At 39.3% G+C, this 27670-nt stretch overlaps 2 protein-coding genes across 6 annotated transcripts; one reads left to right on the top strand and one right to left on the bottom strand.

Annotated features, from left to right (window-relative positions):
- Positions 1 to 38: 38 nt before the first annotated feature.
- On the bottom strand, positions 39 to 8518 carry ITGB1BP1 (integrin subunit beta 1 binding protein 1). Of its 4 annotated transcripts, none has more exons than XM_058800880.1 (7): positions 8324 to 8518; positions 6909 to 7006; positions 6004 to 6082; positions 5161 to 5297; positions 3959 to 4051; positions 1002 to 1151; positions 39 to 381 (listed from the first exon to the last, which is right to left on the bottom strand). In XM_058800880.1, the coding sequence occupies exons 2-7, from the start codon at positions 6978 to 6980 to the stop codon at positions 310 to 312; spliced, it is 603 nt and encodes a 200-aa protein (XP_058656863.1). In that variant the 5' UTR covers positions 6981 to 7006; positions 8324 to 8518; the 3' UTR covers positions 39 to 309. The 4 variants fall into 4 exon arrangements, with proteins under 4 accessions (XP_058656863.1, XP_058656862.1, XP_058656864.1 ...); XM_058800879.1 differs by having other exon boundaries at positions 6909 to 7009; positions 8324 to 8445; XM_058800881.1 differs by having other exon boundaries at positions 1002 to 1113; positions 3959 to 4047; positions 6909 to 7009; positions 8324 to 8445.
- On the top strand, positions 8503 to 27654 carry CPSF3 (cleavage and polyadenylation specific factor 3). 2 transcript variants are annotated; one of them, XM_058800877.1, is made up of 18 exons: positions 8503 to 8597; positions 9074 to 9137; positions 9542 to 9639; positions 10602 to 10730; positions 11466 to 11643; positions 13200 to 13289; positions 14312 to 14462; positions 16659 to 16834; positions 17342 to 17500; positions 18243 to 18389; positions 19362 to 19514; positions 19916 to 20024; positions 20757 to 20855; positions 21886 to 21980; positions 22526 to 22613; positions 24669 to 24738; positions 25321 to 25417; positions 27279 to 27654. In XM_058800877.1, exons 1-18 carry the CDS (start codon positions 8527 to 8529, stop codon positions 27378 to 27380), a joined length of 2076 nt encoding a protein of 691 aa, XP_058656860.1. In that variant the 5' UTR covers positions 8503 to 8526; the 3' UTR covers positions 27381 to 27654. The 2 variants fall into 2 exon arrangements, with proteins under 2 accessions (XP_058656860.1, XP_058656861.1); XM_058800878.1 differs by lacking the exons at positions 8503 to 8597; positions 9074 to 9137; positions 9542 to 9639 and having other exon boundaries at positions 10679 to 10730; positions 11594 to 11643.
- The last annotated feature ends 16 nt before the right edge of the window (positions 27655 to 27670 follow it).

Here is a 27670-nt window from a genome sequence, read left to right as displayed (position 1 = left end):
AATTATTTCTCAGACAACGAGGTAGAAGCAAGTGTCAGTTTTATTTTACATTTCTGCAATATTGACATTAACATACAAAACATGATTTAGGAAAAAGAGAAATTGTGTTAAATATAAAATTCTGTAATGTCCTGGACACTGAAGATGGACTCTTCAAGTCATGTTTGGGGAATGCCAAGTACCATGTGCAAGGTTGTGAGGGTCTCCTTTACACAGTAAGTCTCTCCTAGGACAGTGTGTGGCTCCAAGCTGTCCCTGGTGTCACGAGGAGCCCGGTGCCTCCCGCACCAACGCTGCTGCCAAAGGAAATCAGGACTTCTCCGACATCAAAACTGAGTCAAAGGCTGTAGACAACACTTTGCAAATGGCTTGTGCTTGTTCCTAAAAAACCCAAGCACTCACGTTAACACCTTCTGAAGAACTCCTAAACTTCTCAAAACTCATTTAAAGCAGAGTGTGTCCTTCATTTTGTTCTGTGAGATACAGAAAACAATGCTGTGCATAGCACAGCACCAACATTCAGAACCTCATTTTTTGTGTTCCCCCAGCGCTGCCAGCCAAGGGTCAGTGTCATCAGAGCATCCTGACAGTGAATTCTCCTACTCAGAAGGAGGGATCACCTCCCTTGCTTACAAATATGGTTGCATGCTCTATTACCAGAATTGTTACCACATCCCTTCCTCCTCCACATCTTCAAAGATTTTTGTTTTGTTTGGAAATAGGTGCTGCCATAGCACCCTTTAGACTGGACAGAGCTTTCTCAGGTGAGTACAGTCACTGGCAATTTTAGGGAATGTAGGTGTTTTCCTCAAAACTGATCTAATGTAGGAGCAGGGCTGTTTTCCCCTCCTCAGCCAGCACAAATTTATACTTTTTTTTTTAGATTAAGCAATCCTCCTTCTACCAAAAAGCCTTCACAAGGGCCTTCGGTTTTAGAATCTCCCTTTACTGGAATCAGAATGCCAATACCTAATTTAAACACTGAAAGCATAAACTCTTACCAAACTACTGCACTGATATACCCAGAGGCTACATTCTTCAGAGGCTGCATCTGTTGTCTTCAAAGCCAGTAAACTTTTTCCTGCTCCCAGACCATCGTCATAGCACACCATCCTTACAATCAAATAGAGAGCATGCCTATGTAACACATCCTGAAAGCACATGGCAAATAAAAGTTACTCTGGAACAGCAAGAGATATTTCAGTTTTCCATGTTTTATTCTTATTTACAAAAGAATACTTTAGATTTATTTAAAGGAGAAAAGTTTTCCTTGGGAAATTTGTTTTTTTACTTGAGAGTTTAGTCAAGATTTTAAAAAGTGGTGGTTAAGCACAAGTTTAGCTTTAACTTTTGCTTCTACTTTAGAAGTGCATTCCCATGTGGACTATGAAGATAAGCTGACAGAGTTGTTCAGCTGGGAGTAGAGAAAGTTCCTGGGGAGACTTTGGGCACCTCTCAGTACCTGAAGGGGGTCTACAAGAGAGCAGCAAAGGGACTTCTTACAGGGGTATGCAGTGACTAAAAGGGGATTTGAATCACTTTAAACTGAAAGAGCATGTTTATAGTAAGTTACTGAATTTAAGGTAAGAAATTCTTTACAGTGGGAGTGCTGAGGCCCTGGAACACATTGCTCAGAGAAGGTGTGGCTGTGGCTGTCCAATCCCTGCAAGGGTTCAAGGTCAGGTTAGAGGGGGCTTTGAGCAACCTGGTCTAGCAGGTGTCCCTGCCCATGGCAAGGGAGGTGGAACTAGAGGATCTTTCAGATCCCTTCCAACTCAGCCCCTCCCATGATTCTATGGAGACATTCCTGGCCATAATCTGGAAGTGCACATTCACTTTCTAACTCAGCCTCTGTGACAGGTGGGACACTCTGTCCTTCTGGCACAGAGGTAACTTCAAACAACTTCTTACTTTCCCAGTATTTTTCCCCTGTCCAGTCTTGGGAAGGATACACACAAGAAACTTCCCAGAAAAGAGCACAGACAAGGCCAGTTGCTTTGGGGGGCAGTAGCCATGTGGCTTAGCCAGGCTATTGGTGACCTAAACCACAGGATGTGTCCTGACTCTTCCACGAATCTCATCTGGGAGAAATCTACTCTCCATCAGAGCTGCAGGATTTCCACCATAGTCCCAATACTTCTGATTTTGGCCATGCCAGAGAGGGATTGGTAGAAGACATTCAGTACAAGGTCTCTGCAGCTGCACCTACACAAGCCTTTCTTCTCCAGCCATCCTGCCCTCTGATCATACTCATCTGGTCTATTCCAGACATACCATCTCCAGGGTCTTAGGAATTCTAGACAGCTTTGTTTTTGTGTTCATGGCATCAAACAGATGTCTCTGTCAGCTGAAGGGTCTAAAGCAATGCCCACTTTGATACAGAAGCTGTAAAAAGGGGCAGTGAGCTTGCTGCCTACCTTGGAACCCTGGAGGGAGAGACCTCCACCAGAGCCCTAAGGTCACCTTGCTGAAAAACATCTCCATCCTGAAGCTCCTCAGCTCATTGCTGTCACCATCAGCAATCTCCCACCATGCTCAGGGCAGCTGGAGCCTGCCTGGAGCTTCCTGCACCCACCCTCCCATCTCTGTAAGACAGATGCCAGGACTGCTCACCAAATTCCTACTAACTCTCAAGGGTTGCTTGCTTGGCACTTGCTACAGTACTAATGTGTATGTAGATTATCACTCAAAGAGGGATGATAGAATTCTTTTGAGTACAGCCTCCTTGTAAATTAATTTCTTCCCATCCTTTCAGTATCTTGGAACTCTGTGAATAGAATTTGGTGAACTAACACACTGAAGGACAAATGAAATGCCTACAGTGACACAGATACAAAAAGCCAGAATTTGAGGAACAATGCAATGCAACAAATTGTCAGTGCAAGGTAGCTTAACCACAAAAGGCTTTATCTGCTTGTGCAAGCTTGCAATTTGAAGACAGAAAAGCGATGGATGAAAGTCTTAAATTAGCTATTTGATCTTTATCAAAGCACAAAGGAATTTAAATAATAGTGTAACCTATGTTCTCAATGAGAATTAAGAATTTAGGAGAGCAAAAACAGAATTCAAAAGAATTCAAAGTCTGAGTAACAAGTACTACCCTTCCTCCCAGGCACTAGAAACAAGTGTTTGATTTTCTGAAGGGACCAAAGGAAACTTTTTGGCTCTCTTCAGAGCATTCAACCATTAAGCAATGCTATTCTCCATGCTCATACTTGAGGCTTTCATGAACAGGCATCGCTGGGTTGTTGATGGGTCAAGGCTTCCTAAGGCCAAGTATTTATGGCATCTGGGGCTCTGAGGGCAACCAGAAGGAAACCACATGGCTGCAACTCAAAGCTACACAAGGGCAACTGGAGGGCCCTAGGGAAGAGACCGGATTTTTATTTTTAGCAAAGAAGCTACTTGAAGTGCACTAAAGGAAAAGAAACTACATGTAGGAAATGATGCAAAGAAAAAGTAGGCTTGATCAATAAAGTGGAATCATGAGGTTTTAATGCTGGAGTGAACTCTAACTCTTGGATTAGGAGTGCAGGATGGAACTTAAAAGAGCTGGCAACTTGGGTATTCTTAGAAAAACCCCATCCTTTGTTTTTCCCTCTACACAGAAACACCTAGAGGAACTGCCCTGCTAACTTGGGCTGAGGAACCTATGGTCTTGGCCACCACAGTCACACTACTTTAGCCCTAGAAATAATGATACCCAAAGAGTGTTACTGAAGACTTGCTTGTCTTTTGTGTGGTGCTCTATCTCAAAAGGAACAGCTTTTTGTCATAAATCCAGGAAAACACAGCCTGTGGAGATATGACACGAAGCAGTGCTGCTGGGAGAGCTTGTTTGTTTTGCTTTTGCTTAAAGGCAGAAATGACATTTTGGTCACACAGATAATCTACCAGAGAAATAAATGAAAGCACTTATCAACTCTCATCAGAAAGACAAGTTGGGTGAAGCACTTACATACTGATCAGACGTGGAAACTTTAATGCCATACTTGGAAACTCCCATAATAAACTCCTCTTCACCTGGAACAAAAGGTAACTTTCCATCTTGCTTTGGAGGGAAACAAACAAAATCCTTTAGTGCAGACAGAAGAACATGAACAAGGAAGATACATAACAGAAAACTTATTTATGTGTACTTGGGTCCACTGGGTCAGCACCAGCACAAACCCTGCTCAGATCCTGCTCTGTGGGACTGCCCAGATCTCTTAAGGTTATGTGAAATACATTCAGGGGAGACTGGACATTAGGAGGCATTTCTTTACTGAGAGGGTGACCAGACACTTGAACAGGTTTCCTAGAAAGGTGGTTGATGCCCCAAACCTGTCAAGTGTTTAAGAGGCACTTAGACAATGCCCTTTACAGCACATTTCACTTTTGTCAGCCCCAAAGTGGTCAGGCAGTTTGGACTGGTGGTCACCATGGGTGCCTTCCAGCAGGAACACTCTATTCCATTCTGCTCTATTCTACTCTAAATATCACATGGTTCCAGAAAGGAATTTGTCATCTCAGGGGAGAGTTTGGCCCTGTGGTCAAATCAGGTTGGCTGAAAAATCATGCTTGGCCTATCATGCTGCACTGACCCAAGGTGATCCATGTTCCACTGGCAGCACTTTCACTGTCTGGCTGCAAAAACAATTTTAGCAAATATTCAGAAATGACAAGTTGCTGCACAATAAACAGATATTCTGTGCTTTTAAATATATATAATCAGCCACCTAATGAGAACAACCAGTTATGGCGTTCGACCCAAATATTATTCAGGTTCTTTGGTCACAGGTTCATGAGTGATGAAACTTGCAGAAACTTGACATCCTGCTCTATGGGAAAACTTTTACAATACTAAAGAATCTGGGGAGATATTCCTTCCTGGTTACTAATCCTAATCAATGTGGAGGCAACGTAACAACTTTCAGCTGGTACTTGATCAATAAGGACTCGTGAAAAGGGCCTTGGTTCTCTGGGTGCACCTTCTCCAGTCACCTAAAATTACAGAACTGTGATGGCTTTTGAGATTCATAGGTTAATAGTTAAGTATGCCACTTTCTTCAAGTAAGTCTAAAATTTACAGATGTCAAACCACAGGATAAATAAAAAAAACCCACACCTAAGTTTAAGATGCTTTGACTTCGTTGGTATTGCCTTTTGTAACCCACTTACCTGTGCAACATCTATGTAATTTATCAAGTCCAGTGGCCCTTCAAGGCTTTTGCTCTCATTGTATTTCAATTTTTCAATGGCACCAACATATTTAACTCTGAATTCTGCACATGTATCAGAATTACTATTGCTTTGTCCTGCAACAAAGTAAAACAAAGCCATTCTGAAGACTTCCAGAACTGTAATGCTATTCTAATTGCTGTTGACAGGGCTAACATAATAAATTCCCTAATTCTGCAGACTTTCATCAAACACTTGTCACAGTATATTAACTCCTCTTTAATGAACTGTACTGGATTGATTTAGAGCAGACCCTTGGTAAAGGCAACAGTTTTATATGCATACATGATATTGGTATAAACAGCACTGTTTACACCAATTCAAATTTGGAGTTAACAACCTTGAATCAGAAAACATTAAAAAGCTGGTTCTACTTTTTGAGGTCTATTTGTTTCAAATTAATTGTTTGGTCCAACAGTGATACACTGGTGGCTAAAACCAAGTAGAATCAAATCTTATTTCCATTATTTTGGTGCGAATGTAAACTTAGAAAAGCAGAAAACAGCAATCCAAAAAGCTGTACAAGATTTGTGCTGGTAAGAGACTGGTAGCACAGCGAAGTTTTTCTTCCTCAGATACTTTACTTTGAAAACAGTGAATCCTAGATGAATTGTAAATAATAGAAGCCTAGGGCTGTGCCTGCAACAGTCACAAGGCTACCTAACAGATTCACTCATATTACTGAAAATACCTATCTTAAGCTTTTCCATTTTCTGCTGTCTTATATAAAGACAGAAAGTTAATCCTGTTCCATCCATACCTGCTCAAGCTCTGATTACATACCTGAACTTTTTGTGGAGTCTGTATCGAGGCTGGCCACAGTACTAGACCTGGAAAGTCCCCCAAGACTGGAATCTACAGACTAAAAAAAAAATCATCATCAGAAAGTTACTGAGATTGTGTTAACAATGTTAGAAAATGGGGAAGAAAAAACAGTACCACCTGTTTCTTTCCTGAAGTTATCTTTCTGCCTCAGTGCAGACTGGACTGATAAAAGTTCATCAGGAACCTTTGAGAAGTCCACAGATATTTTGAAATAAGGAGGAAATGACAGAAGAAGAGAAAATGAACCTTAAGGTTAAGTCCAGAGAAAAAGGAAAAATAAACCTTAGGGTTATGACCAAATTTTTCTGGTACTGCAATTTTACCTGAAGAAATTGGCAACTACGTGCTTGTCACCAATACTTAACACAGCAGTGCAGGGGAAAACAAACAGCACCTTGGAAAACCCAGAATATTCAAGTGATCATTCTAAAACTGATCAGACAAAATGAACACATTATTCAAAATTAAGAATACTTTTAGAGATACTGAGAAACCAAGAAGTACTGAAGAATAAACTCATTCATGGTACCTAGCAGCAGACACTGTCCTTAAAGGAAAAAAATAGAAGAAATGTAGTAATTTTTTCTTGAAACCTTCCTATGTGCTGTGAGAAAATCTTGTGTTTGTGCAACTCAGTGTGGAAGTGACTGAGTATTCATCTCAGAATACATGGGCTTTATGACTGATAGGTATTTTTAACTCTCATAACACAATCTGAGGAATGGAAGTAGAAAGTTCTCTTTGTGGAACATGAAATTTTATGGAAATCACATCCTACCATCAGTGCAAGTGAACCACTGAACTGTTAACTTGGAGCAAACCCAAGTGCTCCACAAAGAGAGTAAACACCACATCCAGCTTACCTTGCTTTTAGTGCTGATTTCACTGCTTTGTGAGCTGCTGCTGCTGTGTCGCTTCTTTCCTTTTCTAAACATCTTTTCATAATTGGATCAAAGAAGATCTTCTAAGTAGAAAAAGTTAAAATTAAAGCCTGTCATATCAAGGGAAGGAGGTCCAGGCAAATACCAGTGACTGTGTCCAAAGTGGACCAAAACTGGAAATTTGCTCAGGACTCTGTGAATGGAGGTAGGAATTTTACTCTAGTGCTCTTCACGCGTGACTGGGGAAAGTTCCTCAAGCTCTCTGCTAAAACTTCCCTATTCTTCTGAATTGCCAAAAAAGGCTACTACTTGGTTTACAGAGTGTTGCAAAGGTCAGTTTCTAATGCATAGATAGAGTTAGAAACAAGGCAAAATTTAAAATTTACTCCCACCTAAACATCAGGTGATTTTTACTCGTGAGTACTATCTAAGTGCCCTATAAAGTGCACAGAACACATTCCCTGCTCCTATTACAGTGTTTCCACTAAAACAAAACAAAAAGCAAAATCTATCCCCCATCCGACTAAACACCTCCCTACAACAACAACAAAAAAACACAAAAAACCAACCCCAACCTATTTCTGAAGAACTACTGACTGGAATACTCCTAGGAGCAGCCACTACCACTTCACATATTCCTGAAAATGAAGCAAAATGCGTGGTACATTTACTGCACTAGAACTGAGCTCCTGGAAGTTCTGAGAGGATTCCAGAACCCTATTTCTTATGTGCCTGCCCTACCAACACCTTGCTTCACTTCAACTTTGGCTGGCCAGTGTCAAGCAAAAGATGCTGGCTCCCTGTTTCTCTGAAACCCCATTTCTCAGCTTCAGAGACGAATTACTGTCATTACAAAACTTCAGAAACTTTGAGCAGGCGGAAGAAAGAGGACAATGGATGATGACAACCTACGGAAGATGGCTCACACTGCAGAAAATAATGAAAGAAGCCCAAGGCGGAGCTTGGATGCGCGATGCCGGGATGGGTCACAGTCCCTCGGCCGCCGCTGAGCAAACACTGGGTGCCTGGCGGACTAAGAGCCACTGAGGGCAAGCAGCGGTGTGGGAGCAGGGCGGTGTCCAGCACACCCCGAGCCCCGGTTTCCAGCGCGGATGTGCCGGCGGCTCCGCACAGCCCTGCGGCCGCTCCAGAGGCGCCTCTGCCGCTCCGCAGCGGCCTCCGAGGCCCTCAGCGGCTCCCGGGCGGTCCGGGTGCATCCACAGGCCCGCAGCAGCTCCCGGGCTTTCCGCGGAGCATCCCTGCCCCAGCGGGAGCAGGGGGCGGCCCGGGAAGCCGGGCAGGGCAGCACCGCATCCCGCTTGGCTTCTCTCCCCGTCCCTCCCTCCGTCCCCGGCCGATAACCCGAAAAGGGACAGAGCGATGCGGCCGCTGCTCACCGGGCGCGCCGGGCCCCGCTGGCTCCCGCTGCCGATCCCGATCCCGCTGCCGATCCCGCTGCCGATCCCGATGCCGATGCCGCTGCCGATGCCGTTCCCGATGCCGTTCCCGATGCCGCCGCTGCCGCTGATGCCGTTCCGGGTCGCGCGGGGCGGCGCAGGCGCGGCGGGGCGGCGGAAGGCGGCGGGAGGAGCGCGGTGCGATGGCGGCCAAGCGCAAAGCCGAGGCGCTGATCCCGGCCGAGGAGAGCGACCAGCTGCTCATCCGGCCCCTGTGAGCGCCCGGGGCAGCCGCGGGGCGCGGGGGGCCGGGCCGGGCCGCGGCAGCGCCGCTGGGGCCGCCTCTTGCCATGCTGAAGGGGCCGCTGCGGCTGAGGGGGTTTGTGGTGGCGTTCCCACGAGCGTTGGTTTGGGGACAGCTTCAGGATGCTACTCCAGGCTTATTGGGCCCGATTTGTTACTTAGGTGAACTTAATTGTACGTGTCAGTAGTTTGAGACTCGAGTGCTCAGTAAAAAAAAAAAAAAAAGGCCAAAATAATTTCCTCAAATGGGTTGTTTTTATTTCTGCCGCGTTAGGTAGGGCCTCATTTCCTTTGGGATAAGTACAGCTGCTCAGGTACTTTGGATAGCTGGGCCTAAAAGGGCCGTGCAGTTGTTATTTCTGCACAGAAAAATAACCAGGGGGCATCCAATGTGGTTACATCGGTGTGCGTTGTTCCAGTCCTCATGACTTTCATATCCCTTTGCAGAGGTGCTGGTCAAGAAGTAGGAAGGTCATGCATCATTCTGGAGTTTAAAGGAAGAAAAATAATGGTAATTATTGCATGGATATCTTTGTATGCTCTCTCAGTGTGCTGCTTCAGATCACTGAAATGATCTGAAATGCTGCAGGTTAAATTCAGCCTCTGCTCTGCAGTCAGACACAGTGCTGGAAAAGGCACATTGTGTAGCCTTCTGGAGCAGTATAGCACGTATGGCATTAGGCATCACAGAGGCTGTGCTGTAAAATAAAACCCTCTCCCCATATAGAATGTATGTGCTTCCAACCCAGACTGTTCTGCTTGAAATCCAATGCTAAAAATAATGTTTAATGAAGAAAAAACTTTTCTTGTGTGATGCTAAAAGTTACCAGTCACTAATAACTATGTCATAGACCAAGATGGAAGAGGGGTTTTTATACCTTCTGCTAGGAGCCTTAACTTTGTTTCATTTTTCAGCTTGATTGTGGAATCCATCCTGGGCTGGAAGGAATGGATGCTCTTCCTTACATTGATTTGATAGATCCAGCTGAGATTGATCTCCTCCTTATTAGTCAGTAAGTGGCACCTAAAAGCACAAATAACTTGAGGTCATGGTTTGAGCTGTGTTCACTTGTAGGTTATCAAGAGAGGCCGAAAAATAGGTGTTATTTAGATGGTAGGAGAAAATTCTAGTTTCTGGGTTTTAAAAAAAAGTTTGAAGGATCTCCATTTAGAATTAAGGACTGAATATTGAGGATGTTCATCCACTTTTGACATTACAGCTCTTCTCTGAGGTCACTCTGATTTCTGACTGTTTTACAGCCTGGTCTGCTTTAACACCATTGTGAGAGCTTGTGGAGTGAGTTTTCTACATAAAGACTCCAGAAGAATATTGGTTATGTTTCTTGCTTTGTTGGCTTTGAATTAAAAAGGTTCTTGGAGGCTTGCACAAGCTTTGAATGTGGTTTATGTATTGCTTAGTGGCTGAGAGACAAGGAGAGCCATTTCTAAATGACGTAATCAGTAATAAAAAGTTCTCCATAAAATCCTGAGCTTTTGTAGTATGTGTTTGTTCTACATGTATTTCAAAAGTAGTTTCTTAAGATGGGTCAAACTAGAAGTGTGAACAAATAATTTAATTTTCAGAGATTGTGTTTTATTCTTCAGTGTGCAACTTGAAAAATTAGGATTGTGTTTTTAGCTTTCATGTCTTTGATGTTTAGTGTCCCTGGTTCCTGTTCCTTTTCTCCCTCTAAATTTATATGGAAATTATAGAAAGAAGGTAACTCTAATACTATACATGTAAAACCTTGGCAGTTAATGGAGAATTTCCTGTATTAGTTTTATCTTTTCTTGGTCATGTTTCTAGTCACTAGTCTGCAGAATGTAGACCAGCACAGTTAACAACAAGGTTGAAAATTCTGTTTCTGGATTTTTATGACACCATGTTAGTCCAGTGAAGTAATGAATTATGGATGTTATATATTAGTGTTGTGTAATATGAATGTATTAATTGAATTTGTGTGTCTGTTTTAAGCTTCCATTTAGATCACTGTGGGGCTTTGCCATGGTTTTTACAGAAAACAAGTTTTAAGGGAAGGACATTTATGACTCATGCTACAAAAGCTATTTACAGATGGCTTCTTTCAGACTATGTTAAAGTCAGGTAAGCTAACCTGTGGGCTGTCTCTTCCTGAATTATTTTACCTATTATTTCCCTTTCCAATGGGAAATTCAAGGTGAAGCTACCAAAAGTAGCTGGATGAACCTGGATGTTGTCATAAGTAGCAACATTACATATAACTAGATTAGAGGTAGTGAATCATTTTACTACCTCATGGATAGTTTGTAGTGAATTTTAAGCTCCTAAAGTTACAATTCACTCTTCAGCACAAGGACAGATCAAATATTAAATATACCAAGAGGCTCTGTTACTTACATGTTGGGGTATTTTTCTCTTATGTTTTTTTTTCTTGTATTTCACGCCTTGACACGTTATTTCCATGTGACTGCAGTGGTCCTGAGTGAATCTCAACTCAGCTGTTTTGAGCTTGGATCAGAACAGTCCTCTTTTAACTTGTTTGTTCTGGGCTGGTAGGAAGAGCATGGATCCATGTGGTTTTTGAGGACTGTTACAAGCTAAGTTGCAGATCCCTGCCCAGGGCTAGGAACTTGTTGAGAAACACAGAGCAGATTTTAACTGAAAAGACTCTTCTTGCATGGCCTTTCAAAAGAAAAGTACTTTAACTCTCCTTAAGGAGCTCCATTAGAGTAGCTGGCCTTGATTTCTGACATGGGGGACGTGGTGTTACTGAATGGAAATCTGTCAGTGGGGAAAAGCCAGGAAGTTTTTTCCAGCTGTTCAGATGAGCTGATGTTCAGCCATTTCACTTGTATGCAGTAACATCTCAGCAGATGACATGCTGTACACAGAAACAGACCTGGAAGAAAGCATGGACAAGATTGAGACCATCAACTTCCATGAAGTGAAGGAGGTGGCAGGAATCAAATTCTGGTGCTACCACGCAGGCCATGTTCTGGGAGCAGCCATGTTTATGATTGAAATAGCTGGTGTGAAGGTATTTTCTCTTTCTTATAAGTTGAAATCCAGTCTGAGTACTAATGTAGTCATTAATTATTATTGTCTCTTATGCCCCACCACTGTGGCTGGAGATGTCCAATAGGCTTGGACTCAGGTCAGGGGCAGAGGACATGTGTTTTCTCATTGATTAACACTGGCAAGTGACACAAATCAGGTAAGATGTTTGGATTGTGTGGGAGTCTGAGACATGACTCAGATTTAGAACCACTAAACTTATAGTTTCCCTTGCTGGGCTGATCAGAGGCAGGTGGTAGCTGAGGCAGTTTGTGGAAGCTGCATTTTATTAAATCTGTGAACAGATGTTTGTTTCTGTAATTCTGACGTCTCTGCCTGTCTCAAGTTCGTATATGGCATTTGTCAGTGTATGTGAGTTACATTTTTATCATAACACTCCTGTGCTAAAGTACCTAAAGAAATAAGATTATTATTAATTTTAGGCACAGAGGGATTAAGTAAATCATGTAATCACAGGCAGCACTGTGCCAAAACCAGATACTTGAAACATATCTCATGAATTGGAGTTCAGCAGGATAATCACTGTCCAAGGAAAGTTTCACACAGTCCAGAAGAGGGAAGAGAGAAGGTGGTTCTGAGGCTTGCTGCCCAGTAGGAGTTTTTCATGATTTATAATGATTGAGAAGTACAAGAGTATTAACTTTAAAAAAATCCTAGAAATAGAACTGAGTTTACAGTGATCACAATAAAATTTAGATTTCTTAGTGTTGCTTTTTGGGGTTTTTTTCTGATTGAGGCATGACGAAGAAGATTTCCCTCTCACTATGCATGACTGAAATAGATTGGGTTTTAATTAATTGCCTGTGATAGTAGGTTACCTGGCAGACCAGGTGTCTGCTGTCACTGACTGTATGTTATGTATTATTCACATTTTCATCAATGGAATTATTGTTAAATCAAAAAATATCAGTTTTGAAACCATCAGCTGGTGCAGAGAGTTGCATTCCACCCTGCAGTTAAGAATTCATTAAAAATAAATAATTAAAAATTACATCTTGGTGTATTGGGGAAAGTGATTATTCTATTTGGAAAATCAATGAGATAACAGGATTTTTAGTATAAAAATATTAGAAGAACTTTTAATAAATAATTTTATTGTATTATTCGTTATATTTGCATTCTGGTGTGTAAATACAGTTTGATCTTTGATTTACTTCCTTGTAGGAGTTGCTGTGTTTTATGTTATGTCTATTTTTACTTCTTTGTGGTCAATGCAAGTGTGCAGAAAGCTGAAAATGGTACCTTGATATCTGAAATGAAAAATAAGAGCCTAATATTTGTTTACCTGGTTTTGTTGGAATGATGTTACTGCTTGAAAAACATTTACTATAGAAGTTTAAATACTTGTAGTGCTGTTGACCTAAAATTGTAAGCACTGCTCACATAAGAGGAGTCTTATTTAAAGTACAGCTGACCTTTTTATCAGGAATTCATTAAAACCATCTTTGCACAGCCTTTTAAAGGCTGCTGACTGGTAGAACCTGTAACCAGAGCAGTGCTTCTCTTTGTCTCCAACAGCTCTTATATACAGGTGATTTCTCAAGGCAGGAGGACAGACACCTGATGGCAGCTGAGATTCCCAATATTAAACCTGACATTCTTATAATTGTAAGTTTTGCAAAATGATTTCTGTTAGGGATTAATTATGGACTAGGGGTATGACTTGACTAAAGCCAAAACAGAATGACAAAGACAGTGGAGATTTAGAGGGAGGGATTTGTGTTAAATATCCAAAATACTTGGGTGCTCAGAACTCTGACATTGCTTCCCATTGTGGTGAAAAGTCTAATTACTATTTTATAATTCTGATGAAGCTCCTTAAGACTCTAGACAGACCTTTCTGAGAGGGGAGATTTATTTGATTTTGACTTGTGTTACGCCAACCTAAATTTAACCAGACATCTCTTTTAGTGGATCCTAACCTAGTTCCAGATATGTTAAGAATTTGTCCTCGGTGGAGGGGCCCTGAGTGTTATTCCATAGTTTTGTTTTGTTTTGTTTTGTTTTGTTTTGTTTTGTTTTGTTTTCTGAGTGAAATTATTTTATTCTGAACCCATGTTTGGAAAACAGCAGCTCAAGGGAAACTTTGTAAGTAACAGTTTTAATTTGGAAACAAACGCTAGGAACTTATAGAATTATTTCATTTACTGTGTCCCTTCTGGCTGTTCTCTGTAACTGATAATCTAATTTCAAGTCACATCAAAATCTTGTGTTTTGTGTAATTCCTATTTTTGAAGTCTGGGGTTAAACCGTGGCACATGTACCATTCTAGGCCCTGTCAGTGTGATCATCAAAGCTCTGGCAGCATTTGCAGTTAGGAAAATAAGTGTGTTACATTTGAAACCTCTTTAAAGAAGCATTGAAATTAATAGCTCTAACTTTTTTAGTGCCAACAGGATCTGTCTGTCTAAATTGCTTGGAGGGATTTGGGAGCAGGGAAGTTTTGGTTATTTGCCTTGGCAGGGTGGTTTTGGGAACTTGGGGGAACGTTTCCCTCTCTTTGACCCCTCCTTCCTCTCCCCAACATGTTAACACCTGTATGTTTATCTGCTTGTTTCGGTTGGGTTCAGAGAAGATGAGGAATGACTCTGTGTGTCAGCCCTTTCAGTGCTGTGTCTGTCTGTCTGCAGGAATCCACCTATGGCACGCACATTCACGAGAAGAGGGAGGAGCGGGAGGCGCGGTTCTGCAACACCGTTCACGACATCGTCAACAGAGGGGGCCGAGGCCTCATCCCCGTGTTTGCCCTGGGCCGAGCTCAGGAACTGCTCCTCATCTTAGGTATGGACCTTCCCAGCTGCACAGAAAGGGATTTAGAATGTTTTCTGGTATCATAATTCCTTGAACAACTCTTCAGACATTTTACAGTGTTATTTACCTGATAATTTAATATATAAGGCATGTTTGTTCAAATGCAAAAGGTCCTGTAAACCAACCAGCAGTTCTGCTTTGTGAAGTAGGATGGGAGACCTAGAAAGGAGATGATGGTGTGATAATAATGTGCTTGGCTTTTGAATCTTTTTGAATCAGGATTTCAGCAATTAGGGACAGTTATTACAAACAGAAAAATAACAACAACAAGTTACAACAGCAGCTGTTTTACTTAAACTGTACTGCTAAAAAAAGGGGTATGATTTCTTCTGAAGTTCTGCTATTTTTGCACTTTTAATTTACAAACTTGAATGAAAAGCTCTTTATAGGAAAAGCTTAGAAGACACTTCTAACACTTCTGAAGTCCTAATAATAATGAAAAGTAAATTAGGCTTTTGAACAAAAGTGAGAACTACCCATGAACACAACAAGCTACTTCACATAAAATGTGTAGATAGTTACAAGGTACTTAAGAAAAAACAGCTTTTAAGTAAATTATTTCCAGGCCTCTCTTCCTTTTAGCACATTTAATTTGTACTATGTTATGTCATTTTTTTCACTAGTCTTTCTGCTCATTCAAAGGCTGGCAAGATCAAAAGAAAATAATCTCAAGCTTAAAATGCTTATATTTAGGGGTGTTGAATATGAAGTGATCCCTAAACTACTTGAAATCTTTCTCACTTTTCATTTCAGTTTAGCTCAGTATTAGAAGCTAGTTTGTTTTCAAAATGTCTTACTAGTCTATTCAAGTGTAAACAAATTCAGATCTAGGCATGGGGTAGTATTTGATGTTGTAGAATTATTTACTACTTGTCATTGATTGTGAAGGGTTTTTTTAATTTATAGAGAACATAACATAAAAACTGAACATTTTCAACCTTGTGAGGCCATTAGGTTGTACTTTGTTTGCCTCTCTTTGCTGTGTGTAGTTATTAAACTGAGTTTCTAAAGATAAACTTGAAAATATATCTAGGAAAGCTGGACATGCAATTGGATGCTTAATTAGGTAGAAAATGCAATTGCATGTCACATGCCTACTCAGCTGAGCCTGTAGGCTTCTGTGTTTATTTCTCTTCTTTCTGTAACTGTATGACAAAAATAAAATACTGGGTTATGGTGTAGAAAATGATGATAGTGAATTCAGTTTGTGACTGGTTATCTTTCACTGGCTGTTTCCATCTTACACCTGAGCTAATTAAGGTAGCCATGGCATTGAGCCTTTCTGAAATGTTGTGAGAAGCTTTGCCTGCAAATCAGAAATGTTAGGTAAGAGCACATTGTAGTGTCATTGTAAATGCACAAATACAGCCAAAAGAGTGTACCTCTATTTTTGGACTATTGTGTCTCAATTGTGCAACATAACTATCATTCAGACTAGCAGAAATGTATCCAACTGTGAGAGTACAGCTGTATTCAGATCTCTTCTTTGTGTTTAGGAAGGGTCAAGGCTACTGTCATCAATGATAAAATAAGTTGTGGTTAACAGAGGCTCTTTCCTTGTTTTTGTTCCAGTTGGGCTTGTAAAGTGTAACTGTTGGTGCTATACATAAAGCCAGGCTTGATAATGGAGTGATTCCTTCTCACCTTGAACTCCATGGATTTATTTCACAGGATGTTCATACAGCGAATTCTCACAAACAAATCTGTGTGCAGATGTCCCTGGCTCTTAGATGTGGAATTAATATTTGACAGGGACATAAAGCTTTATTTTATTGTCACAAACATAGACTTATTGCAGTGTAGTCTCATGTGTACTTTATAGCTCGTAGCTGAAGGTGGTGGTAGATTGAAGTTTGACCTGCTGAAAGGATCTGAAGTTCACCTTTGTCGTGTTTGTTTGCATGATTGTTTGTACTATTTGTATATAGTTCTAGCTGGTGATTGTTTTAGAAAAGCAGATGAAAGCAGAGAGGCTGTGATGGTGATTTTCTGTACTAAAATTGAAAAAGCCCACAGATAAATCTGTTTTACAGGAACTACTGATGCTTTTGAGAAGCACACGCTTTACAAATAATCCTGTGGACAGAATTTTGTGTTTTGTTGTTTGGTGGCTGGGGTTTTTTTGTTTTGTTCTTTTTTATTATTTTGTTTGTTTTGTGGTTTTAGATGAATACTGGCAGAATCATCCTGAACTGCATGATATCCCCATATACTATGCCTCCTCTTTGGCCAAGAAATGTATGGCAGTTTATCAGACATACGTCAATGCCATGAATGACAAAATCCGCAAGCAAATTAACATCAACAATCCTTTTGTTTTCAAGCATATTAGTAATCTGAAGGTAAGGCTTGACATTCTCACAAAAAGGTGAATGTGACAGAAGAGTTCATATTTGCTCAATAGTTTGCATGTTTAATATCCTGATACCAGAGAATATCCTGAGTTGGAAGGTTATGCAGGGATCATGGAGTCCAGCTGTGAAGTGAGTGGCCCCTCAAGGGATTGAACCCACAACCTTGGTGTGCTTTAGCACCAATCAGCTGAGCCAATCAATATCCTTAATATCCTAATAGATTGATAAGATGCTGGTTTATATCTGAGTTATCAGCTGTCCAGTGCTCAGAGGGCTGTTTGAGGCAGTCTTATGCCCCAACATTTTTTCCACTTCAGATCCCTGTGCTTGCAGTGGGTATCAGTAAGAGGAATTTTCCTGCAAAGGGCACTTTTTATGAGGATGGGGTCTAATCTGTGAACACAGGGCCCTTCTTGTATGTTTGTAAGGGTGCAGCTGAGCTGTGCTTTGTGTAAGTGAGCTGTGGTAACTGATATTCCCATCGTGTCTTTCTAGAGTATGGATCACTTTGATGACATTGGCCCCAGTGTTGTGATGGCTTCCCCAGGTATGATGCAGAGTGGCTTATCCAGGGAGTTGTTTGAGAGCTGGTGCACAGATAAGAGAAATGGAGTCATTATTGCAGGGTACTGCGTTGAAGGAACTCTTGCTAAGGTGAGTGGCTAATGCACCACAACCTCTTAATTACAGATAGCATTCATGTTAGCTTTTGAAAGAATTGGTCAATAGGAAGTGCCTTTATGTGATTTACTGAGATTGTTGTTGGGTATGTATGAGTATGTAGTCAAAACTGGTTGCTTTTGGCTAATGTTAATGAAAAGTACAGGTGGTTTGCATATGGCCATTTCCAGTGATGTTATATAGAATAGTCATTTCTAGGGGCAAGATATGAGAAGGAATGATTGGTACTTTAGACCTCTCCACTGCTTAATTTTTCAAGAAGGTAGCCCTAATCCTAATTCTAGAGAAGCTGATATTAAGTCTAACACTACTTATGTGTCAGAGACGAGAGTGCCTTGTGCACTTTGTGCCATTGACCATCTGTAGGGAATTAAATCCTTCCAAATTTAAGCAGGTAAGGGCAACCACAGCATCTAATTTTGCCTTTAGAGATAGAAATCACACACTTGTTACTGTTTTGATACAAGTCAGAGAGATTTATCTGGAAGAAGCATGAGCCACCAGAACAGCTGAGGATGCACAAGATGAAATGGTATGTTGTGCATGTGTTTTTCATGTCTGAGTATGTGTTCTGGGAAATTTGAGAGATTTTTTTTCACTGCTTCACATTTAACGTGGCTGCCACTATTATTTCATTGATTTTTGAAATGTAAAGCATTAGTTATATGGTGTCTATAGGAGGCTTTTTTAAATTAAGGTGCTTTTTATTTTCTAGCACATCATGTCTGAACCTGAAGAGATCACAACTATGTCAGGGCAAAAACTCCCACTGAAGATGTCTGTGGATTACATTTCTTTCTCTGCTCACACAGATTATCAACAAACCAGTGAATTTATCCGGGCCCTGAAACCTCCACATGTGGTCAGTATCCATGCTGCCCTTTTCTCCAGAGTGGGATTCATCAAACCAGCTCACAGCCTTGAGTCAAGGCAGGGAGTGGTGTCTAGCAGTAGCCAGCATCCCTGTGCTTTGAATAATTGAAGGTGGAGATTTTGATAATTTTTTGTGAAGTTATCTTAGCAAAGTAAAAATCAACTTGTTCTTGAGTGTGTGCATGTGGGATCTCTGGGGATGACTTTGCAGATAATGGTGTAGGCCACAATCTGTTTCAGCAGTGTTTTGGGAAGTAAGATGCAGTATGGAAGTTGGAGATGCTGGTATTGGAATAATTCACTAGTGTTAGCTCTGAAATATAGAGGAAAACATCAGTTTAAGATATGTGCAGACAGCAAAAGACAGAGGCAGCACTTGGAGGGAAAAGCATGAGCAAATCCAGGGAAGAAGAAGGTGTGAAGGACCAGAATGTGAAAATAGCAACTATGATCTGAAACTGGTGGTGAAACAGTGTGCAAACACAGATAAGAAAGAAAAAAATCACAGAAGAGAAGAGAATTAACTTGGCAAAGAAAATTGTGAACTGTGAAGCATCCTCTTTGAATTGCATGTTTATTATGTTTATATCTACATACAGACAAAATATGCAAAAATATAAAGCTAAGTGACTTCTGCTGAACTTAAATTAATACTTCCCTTTCATAATACAACAATATATTTGTGTTATATCCTTAAATAGGATCTCTGTAATGCAATTTGCTTGGTAGCATGGATTTTTCAGCTACAACTCAGGGCTGTGAAGTCCCACCCTTCAAATAATGCAGAGAATTCACAGACACAACTGTAACTGAGCTCATGTTTCCTACACTGTGACCTCATGGAATTGCATTTTTATAAAGATGAGATAGAATGTGGCAATTTTTTTTTGATAACTTGCTTACTAAACTTGTCTGGTTGGACAAATAATTTCTGCTAAGAGGAAAACTGTCTTTTTTATAGATTTTAGTTCATGGTGAGCAGAATGAAATGGCCAGATTGAAAGCAGCATTGATACGGGAGTATGAGGATAATGATGAAGTTCATATAGAAGTTCATAATCCTAGGAATACTGAAGCTGTGACATTAAACTTCAGAGGAGAAAAACTTGCCAAGGTATGAAATCAATGTTTTCTTATATGTAGAACAGTATTTCCTACTGGTGTAAAAATTGCACATTATCTTGTAGCCTCTATTTTTAATTGATTGATTTCAAATTGCATGTTGTCCAAGTATGTGAATGATTTGTGTTTAGTTGTATTTGGTGTTTGGTTCAGGGTTTTTTATTTGGATGTTGGTTTTTTGTTGTTGTTTTGGGGATTTTTTTTGGTTCTTCACTCTTACAAACTTTTCTTGTGTTATGTCTCAGAAAGTTTTTAGGTTACTCCTTCTTTTGTTTTCAGAGTTAATTTTATACTCTGATTTTTCTGAGAGAACGATATTTCATCTCCATAATTACTTGAAGCTGTGAATGCTTCAGATTGCTTTGATGCACTGTATATGTTTTTTCTCTCCAGGTGATGGGATCTTTAGCAGATAAGAAACCAGAGCAAGGACAGAGAATTTCTGGAATCCTAGTTAAAAGAAATTTTAACTATCACATCCTTTCTCCATGTGACCTCTCCAGTAAGTACAGACAGTTGTATTATCAGTGGGTAATTGAAACTTCCTGTGTCATTAAAACACTTATAATTCTGGGTTTTTTCCCTGCAGTTTTGTGTTTCATAAGCATTAGTGAACATCTTAGTTTTATTTCTTATTTGCCAGAAGTTCTGAACTATCGTAGTGAGACAAAAAATGCGTTTAACTAGTTCACTCAAAATCTTTCCTTTCTCTAACAGAAAAGAAGAAAAATTCCATTTCCCTTCTGGTTACTTAAAACCTTTTCCTCTGAAAGAATATGCATAAAACATTCCAGTGAGAACCAAAAAACCACTTCAATCAATAGTCCTACTATTTTCTAAAATGCCATTAGTTTTTAGTGTAAAAAGCTACAGAACACAGAAAATATTTGCGTAGTCCTCCTATGCTTTTTTACTACTCAGGGAATTGATCTGTTCTCAGAATAGAAGAGGAATTAAATCTGAGGTCAGAAGAGCTGGGGGGAAAGCAGTTCTGCTGCCCTAGTTCATTGTTTGTCTCTAATAGGCAGGATAATAAAACAAGCTGGTTTCCTAACCACAAATACATTATTTATCTTATAACAGGTGTTCCACCCTCCTCTTTACAAATTATCCTTTTCAGCCCCCTTGTCTTAAATGTATCAAAGCTATTATTTATCTATAATGACAACTCTGTTTATTAGACAGTGAATTCAGAGGGGTAGTTTTTAACATGCACTCTCTCAAATGGTTTCAGATTACACGGACTTGGCCATGAGCACGGTGACCCAGACCCAAGCCATCCCCTACACGGGCCCTTTCAGTCTGCTCTCGTACCAGCTGCAGAAACTCACCGGTGCGTGCTGGGCAGCACATGGCCAGCACTCACACTGGCCAGCCTTTGCAGCAACTTCCAGTCTTCAGAGGTCTTCTGAGTGGAGATGGCTTTGTATTTTACAGCTTTCATTAGACTATGCAGCTTCTGCCAGCCAGATGCAGTTCATGAGTGTGACACAGCTTTGGGGGGGATTCTACTGCATTCATATTACAAAGTGATGAGCATATAGCAATATAGAGCATAGCTGATTTCTGTCTCTGTTAGCCCCAAAGTGAGTGCTCTGGCCACTCTGATGGAAACTTTTATTAACTGGTCTGGTATCTCTAGCCCCAAATGAAATGGCTAATGCCATCCAGTTAATCAAAACAAGAGCCCTGCCCTCCTTTGGGACAGACAGCCTGGAATTGGCTGTTCCTGGATGAGAAGCCATTTAAACCTGACACTGGGATGATCCCCTGTGCCTCTCTCTGGCTTTCTCAAGGGTTAGGGGCAGCTCCTATGCTAAGTACACACACCTTGCAGATTCCTTTCCCAGATTTAAAGCTCAGAATTTTTTTAAGTCTCTAGTGTCAGAATCTAATTCATGTCACTAGTGAAGAGAACACCTATATTCATTTGGGGTTCAGGTCTCATAACCCAAGTGCTAGCAGGCACAAGTGCTTTTCATTTAAGCTCTGTGCTTATGTGAGCAATGGATTATCCTTTAAGGGGTAAGAGCTGGTTACTTCTGCAAATGGAGCAGAATTAACTAAATTCCTTATGTCTTTTCTTTTTTGTTGGTGTACTCACTCAGTGTACTAAGTTAGTCAAATAAAAGAATTCAAACCAAGTAAAGTGGCCAAAATTACCTAATAAAAAAACCGTAAACAATCCAGAACAATGAATATTGTCAGGTAAGAAAAGAGAGTATAGGGTTCCATTTTGTGAGCTACTCTGAGCAGCTGTGATAACAGACAGCCCCTCTTATTCTTATTTTCGTAGGCAAATAAAGTTAGTCTTGCTTCCAGTATAATTTCATTATTGCTAACCATTTCTTGTCACTTCTTAGGTGATGTAGAAGAAATAGAAATCCAGCAAAAACCAGCCCTGAAGGTTTTCAAAAATATTACTGTCATCCAGGAACCAGGCATGGTAGTCCTTGAGGTGGGCATTGGTGAGGGAGAAAGAAGTATTTTGTTCTCCACTTTCTTCAAAATAATACCATAGAGATGCCATGCAGAATTCAATGTTTCAAGTTTTCTGTTGTATGACAAGTACAGCAAAGGCTAGAACAAAGTTCCCCTTGTGCTGTGGTCCTGTGTGCATGTGTGTTATTTGATTTATCCAGTGCCTGTTGGGGTTTTTTGCTGTATCTCATGAGTAAAATGGCAGATTTGGTGCCCTTTTTTCATTTGGCAGATAGTAATTGGAAATAACATCAAATGGTGTTTCTTCCTCCCCCCGAAGAGTTGTGGTAATTAATTATTTTGTAAAATATGCTCAGAAACATTCAAAAGCTTGAATTTTTCATGGGAAGTTACTGGAGTACACCCAGTTAAAAGTAGTTGATTTGGTGTGAAATGTGTGACAGTCATTTGAAGCTGGAATTCAGAGAAAAGCAAAAAGGAGAATGCGATTAATGTTACATTGTCTCTATGCTGCATTATTCACTCAGCCTAAATCATGATTTTTTTTTTTTTGTCTTCTAGTGGGTGGCAAATCCTGCTAATGATATGTATGCAGACACTGTGACAACAGTGATACTGGAGGTTCAGTCAAACCCCAAAATACAGAAAGGTATGAGTTTAGTGTATGTTTATTTAACTGAGGCATTTCTTCCTGTAATTTTTTTTACATCAAGCTTAGAAGGAAAGCTTGCAATCCCCTTATTGTATTTCCTTGCCTTATGGAACTCACTAGGAAGTAAAATTTGCTACCTAAAACAGAATTACAGGTTGGTCTTCATTATTTGTGCCATATTCATTTGTTGAAACTTTCTCTTACATGGCAACCAATGACTGCCTGTGGAAAACATGGCCTTATTTAAAATAAGTTTGAAACCTTGTACAAAAAACCTGAAGTGATTAAGTTTTGTATGGCCCAGTCCAGGCCATTTTTTGATTCTATGATTTGATATGGACAGATATTTTCACTGGATTACCCCTCTTGTCTTTTATTATATATTTTAATAATTTTGTATAATAGCAGTCAGTGCTCCTTAGGGGTTTAGTCCCATACCTGACTCAACACATTTGTTAAAAATCCTTTCACCTGAGTTTATAGATTCCCATAATAGTTCTTACTTTGTTTGGGGGTAAAGATTTTCCAGTCACCTTGACCTGAACAAATTCAGAGTGTAATGTTCTGATCTTGGTTGTGTTAATTTTCTCTATATAAGTCCTTCTAGCCATGTCCTCATGTTCTGCTCTATGAGACTAACCAAAACTAGAAATTTTATTTTTGAATGATACTTTAGCCTCCTCTTTTTTTCCCTTTTTTATGCAGATGAAAAAACCATTTTACTGTTTTGCCAGATTTTTAAAATTTCTTATTGTAGTATCTGTCCTACCTTGTTTATTCACACTTTCTCTGTGTGATTTGTTAGTGACAGTATCTAGATTCTCCACCCTCCACCACCCTGAAATTAATTTGTATTTTTATGGGCCTTTTAGCATCATCTCTCATGTTTTTTTATGGTGCTGATTTTGTCTGCTCATCTCAGGTGTGGCTTCTTTCAGTTTTTGGGGGTTTTTTGTTTTGTTTTTTTTTGTTTTGTTTTTTGTTTGTTTTTTTTTCTTATTTGGGGTAAAAACATTTGAAAGAGTTCTTGCAGTTGTGTATTTTAGGGTATATACACAGGATCAAAAGAGATCAAATTAAAATATCTTAAGTTATTGTTGCTTAGCTGACCATGTTCCTGTGTTTACCTCATTCCCAGGATGAAATTATATCTTGCTTAGTACATTCAGTTGCTGCATCTTGTCTAAGGAATGGTAAATTTTAATATATTTATTCAGGGGTTTTTATTATTATTAAGATTTAAGCTCGGTCACTTGCAGTTATAAAATTTTTCAAAGAGTTACTCAGAAATTTACTACCACTGTGTTCTGAACTCTTCAGCTGATTTAGAAGTACTGAAAAACAGTGTTTCAAAAGACTTAAAGTTTTTGTATCCATCAATGAAAAAGGTAGCAATTTTCACAACTACCCTTTCCTCCAGACTTCTGGCTCTTTAACAATCAAATACTTAAATATTTATGTTCAAAAGAAAAATCACTTGTTTTACACTACCTCTTAATTTTGAAACCAGGTCTAAAAAAAGGTATTGTTTTTATTTCAACTTCTCTTTGCTGAAATATATTCCAGAAATATCTATGCTTATTACTACTACTCACATTCAGTATAAAACAAAACAAAACCATCCAGTTTTATTTTATGTTATTTTATGTTATTTTATTCTCTGCATGCTCCCAGCCTCCATGATGTGGTAGTTTTGTGTAATAAGAGAAAATGGAGGGATTATAAACAACTGACAAAAGTAAATTATTTTCTCTATTAAGTAAAGGATATGTGAGATGTAATGAGTGTTAGTAATAAGCAGGAGCAGTAAAAAGTCAGATTGTGAATTGTGAAATATTTGACTTTAAAATATGATGAGAACAGGAATATATAATGGAAATGTATGCATTTCCTTGACTCATTTTTTTAAATATGTTTTTTAATAAATTGTTTAAACATACTTTTTTTTTTTTTATTGTTTTTCAGGAAAGTCAGTTTGTGAATAGTATTTATCAATTAACCATTTTTCCCTCCCAGTAAATGTCTTAAAAGTTTGTTTTTTTTTCTTTTCAGCTGCAGTAAATAAGATTTCCAAAAAAATAGATATGGATGTATATAGGAAGAGAATGGAGATCATGCTTCAGTAAGTTGATGTGTATTTTTCTAAAGGAAAGTGAGCAATGTTAACCACATAAATAGAATAGCCTTAGTATAAAGGGGTTTTAAGATAGTTATATAAAAATACTTCATGCAAATTTACTTCAGTCTAATTTCTGTGAAGGCCAGGAATTAAGTAAAGAAAAAGGTACAGTAAAAAGTTCTCAGCACCATTAAAATTTTGAATACAGGGCCCAGTTATGTCTTCCAGAAGCAGATTTTTAAGTTGCCTCCAAAAGTTATGCTACAAATGGTTAATGAAAACAACTTTGGATCACATCTCTTTTAAAACTTACTCTGAGTGTATTCTTCTATTTATGTAGAAATCTTGCCTCTTTGAAGCCAAAGGAAACCTGCCCTTTGTTTATGACGAGATTATTTTGGTAAAATTCTTACTGTTATTTGATACCCACTGTCATAATAAAGATTGATCTTCTTAATTACATCAGAGTGAGTTAAATAATTGTTGCTGCAAGGTGATACTCACCTGCCCAAGTGACCCCAGGGTTAGTAGAAAAACCTAGTTTGCTGTTTGACCACACCTTACACTCCTGGCTGTTTGCTTTAGGGATATGTTTGGAGAGGACTGTGTGAGTTCCAAAGATGAGTCTGTGCTGTGCATCACAGTGGATGGAAAGACTGCCAACATTTCCCTGGACACTCGGGTATGTAAAGCAAAGCCCTTCTGTGCGTGCTGTGTTCAGCAGTCTCCTGCTGCACACAGTGCTGCCTACACTGCCAGGTACTCACTTGCTAAGGAAATGTACTTGTATCAAAACAGAGCATTCTTAACTGAAAAATGTTTATGCAACAAATGCAGTACATTCAGAAAAAAACCCAGTATTTTTCAGCAGCTCAGTTGTATGAAAAAAAAATAATAAAGATTGTAGAAGAGAAATTGTGAATTAACCCACAATTTGTTTTTAATGCTTTTAAAGCATGGCTCTGGTCTGAATAACTGAACAGTTACAGGGTAGGAATGTTGTTAATAATTTTTTTTGTCATCTTCATCCTTTTGGAGCTAAATTGAAAGCCTGAAATACCAAAATAAACACTTTATTAATTTAATAGCTTACAGAAATGGATGTCATGCATGTTAGAAGGGTGCTTTAAGAAGCTGTCACACCTACTAATTTGAATAATTTAAAACTGTAAAGAATGGTTAAAGCCATGTCCTTCATGTTTTTAAGCATTTTAACATACTGACTTTGTCATTGCTAATAACATATTAAACATAGCTTGTGTATTGCTTCTATTCATAGTAATAATATAATGAAAATTCATTCTATGGAGCACCTCTCACATGCTCTCCTTAAGGGGTCACAACAAATGTTTTAAGTGTTCTACAAACCCAGAAGAAAAGGTTGGCCCCTGCCAAAAATTTGTTACCTATTGAAACAAAACAAGTGAATGTTAATTCTCTTAAGAAAATAGTGAATTACAGATGGTGCCATCTCTTTTCAATTCTTTAACAAAAAATCCTACATTTCAGTCAGTACATAGTACAGAAAAATACAGGACTGGTGAAAGAACTCTTGAAATAAAGAAAAAAGTAACTAGACTGGAAAAGGATGCAACTGTTTAATCAAGGAGTTTGATTTCGTTTTTGTAATACGTCATTATTGTTCAAAGATTTGAGTACTGACAGAAAGGCCAGTGGCAGTTCAGTTACAGCAGGGTGTATCTTTGCAGTACTTACTGTGCAGTCTGTGGCAATGGCAAACTTGTGCCATTGTGAACCAGGTTTTACAAGGCAGACCTGTCTTTTTTCACGTGTGTATGTATCTTATAAAACTTTATTTGCTTTAATATAAAAAGCTGTTTAGTGTACATCTGACTGGTGGGACACATGGATTTTTCCCCATGTTAATACATTGCTAGATAACATTAAATCCATGTTTGCTGTTTTAAGTGCCCTTTTTCCTTCCCCCAAACCTTTATGGTTGGAAAAATCATAGGAGAGTAGCAAGTTAATACTGAATTAAAGGAGGTGAAGTCTTAGAGTTTAGAAAGGCCACAGGACCAAGAACAGTATTACTACTCAAATGCTGTCCTTTGTTTCTGATCAAGAGTGTAGATCAAGTTTCATGTTTGGGGTGGGCGTCTTTATCTAGGAAAATTTATTTTAGTAAAAAATTAATTTACTTGTATTATTTTTGTGTAAATGTAATCATGTGTGTGGGAACATCTGTGTGGTGCCTGTACCTCTAGTGACTGCATGTGTTCTGCATTGTTAACCTAATACAGTGTCAGTGAATTCACAGATAAAACAAAATCTCCAGGAACTGAATCTTGTGTGATTTTATTTGATTTTGAATCCAGTGTAATCCACAAAACTTTGTGCATTTTACACCGCAGTTTTGAGCATAAGACTCGCTTGAGTCTTTTCTGAACTCCTCTACATGGTGGCTGCTGCTCTTGATAATTTCATGGGTGCTTTTTGCTTCCCCTTGGGAGCATTCCTTGGGTGCTGACAGGGAGCATGAAGTGCCCACTGTTGTAACATCCTTCTCTTTCTGTTCCCAGACAGTTGACTGTGAGCTGGGGAGCGAAGATGATGAATCCCTTCGTGAAATGGTGGAACTGGCAGCACAGAGGCTTTATGATGCCCTCAGCCCTGTATACTGACCTCTGTAGATACTTAGGATGCCTAAAAAAATCTTTTAAATTTTCAATTTATTTGAGCTATTTTTTACAAGTAAATAGATTTTTTTCTTGAATAAGTCAAACGTTTCAATGCTGTGAATGTGAAAGTGATGAGTTATTTTACATAGTGGATCAGCAACCTCATAACAACTGTATTTGTGCATATAGATGCAATCAAATCAGGCAAAGTGTGCATATGTTCTCTTACGTGCACATAATTCTTAACCTGATACAGAATTTAAAAAAATAAATAGAGTTTTGTATTTTTGAAT

Source organism: Ammospiza caudacuta, chromosome 3, assembly GCF_027887145.1.
Source record: "Ammospiza caudacuta isolate bAmmCau1 chromosome 3, bAmmCau1.pri, whole genome shotgun sequence".
In the NCBI taxonomy this organism is placed as follows: domain Eukaryota; kingdom Metazoa; phylum Chordata; class Aves; order Passeriformes; family Passerellidae; genus Ammospiza; species Ammospiza caudacuta.
This window is presented reverse-complemented; position numbering and strand designations above follow the sequence as displayed.

What these genes read in the sequence shown, in the direction of transcription:
- ITGB1BP1 (XM_058800880.1), bottom strand. Translation starts at nt 6,980, where the DNA reads ATGTTTAGAAAAGGAAAGAAGCGACACAGCAGCAGCAGCTCACAAAGC. An exon ending in AAATCAGCACTAAAAGCAAG is followed by an intron (nt 6,083 to 6,908) that starts GTAAGCTGGATG and finishes TTTTTTTTTTAG; the next exon opens with TCTGTAGATTCCAGTCTTGG. An exon ending in TTTCCACGTCTGATCAGTAT is followed by an intron (nt 1,152 to 3,958) that starts GTAAGTGCTTCA and finishes ATGTGCTTTCAG; the next exon opens with GATGTGTTACATAGGCATGC.
- CPSF3 (XM_058800877.1), top strand. Translation starts at nt 8,527, where the DNA reads ATGGCGGCCAAGCGCAAAGCCGAGGCGCTGATCCCGGCCGAGGAGAGC. An exon ending in TTGAAATAGCTGGTGTGAAG is followed by an intron (nt 11,644 to 13,199) that starts GTATTTTCTCTT and finishes TGTCTCCAACAG; the next exon opens with CTCTTATATACAGGTGATTT. An exon ending in CCAGCTGCAGAAACTCACCG is followed by an intron (nt 20,856 to 21,885) that starts GTGCGTGCTGGG and finishes GTCACTTCTTAG; the next exon opens with GTGATGTAGAAGAAATAGAA.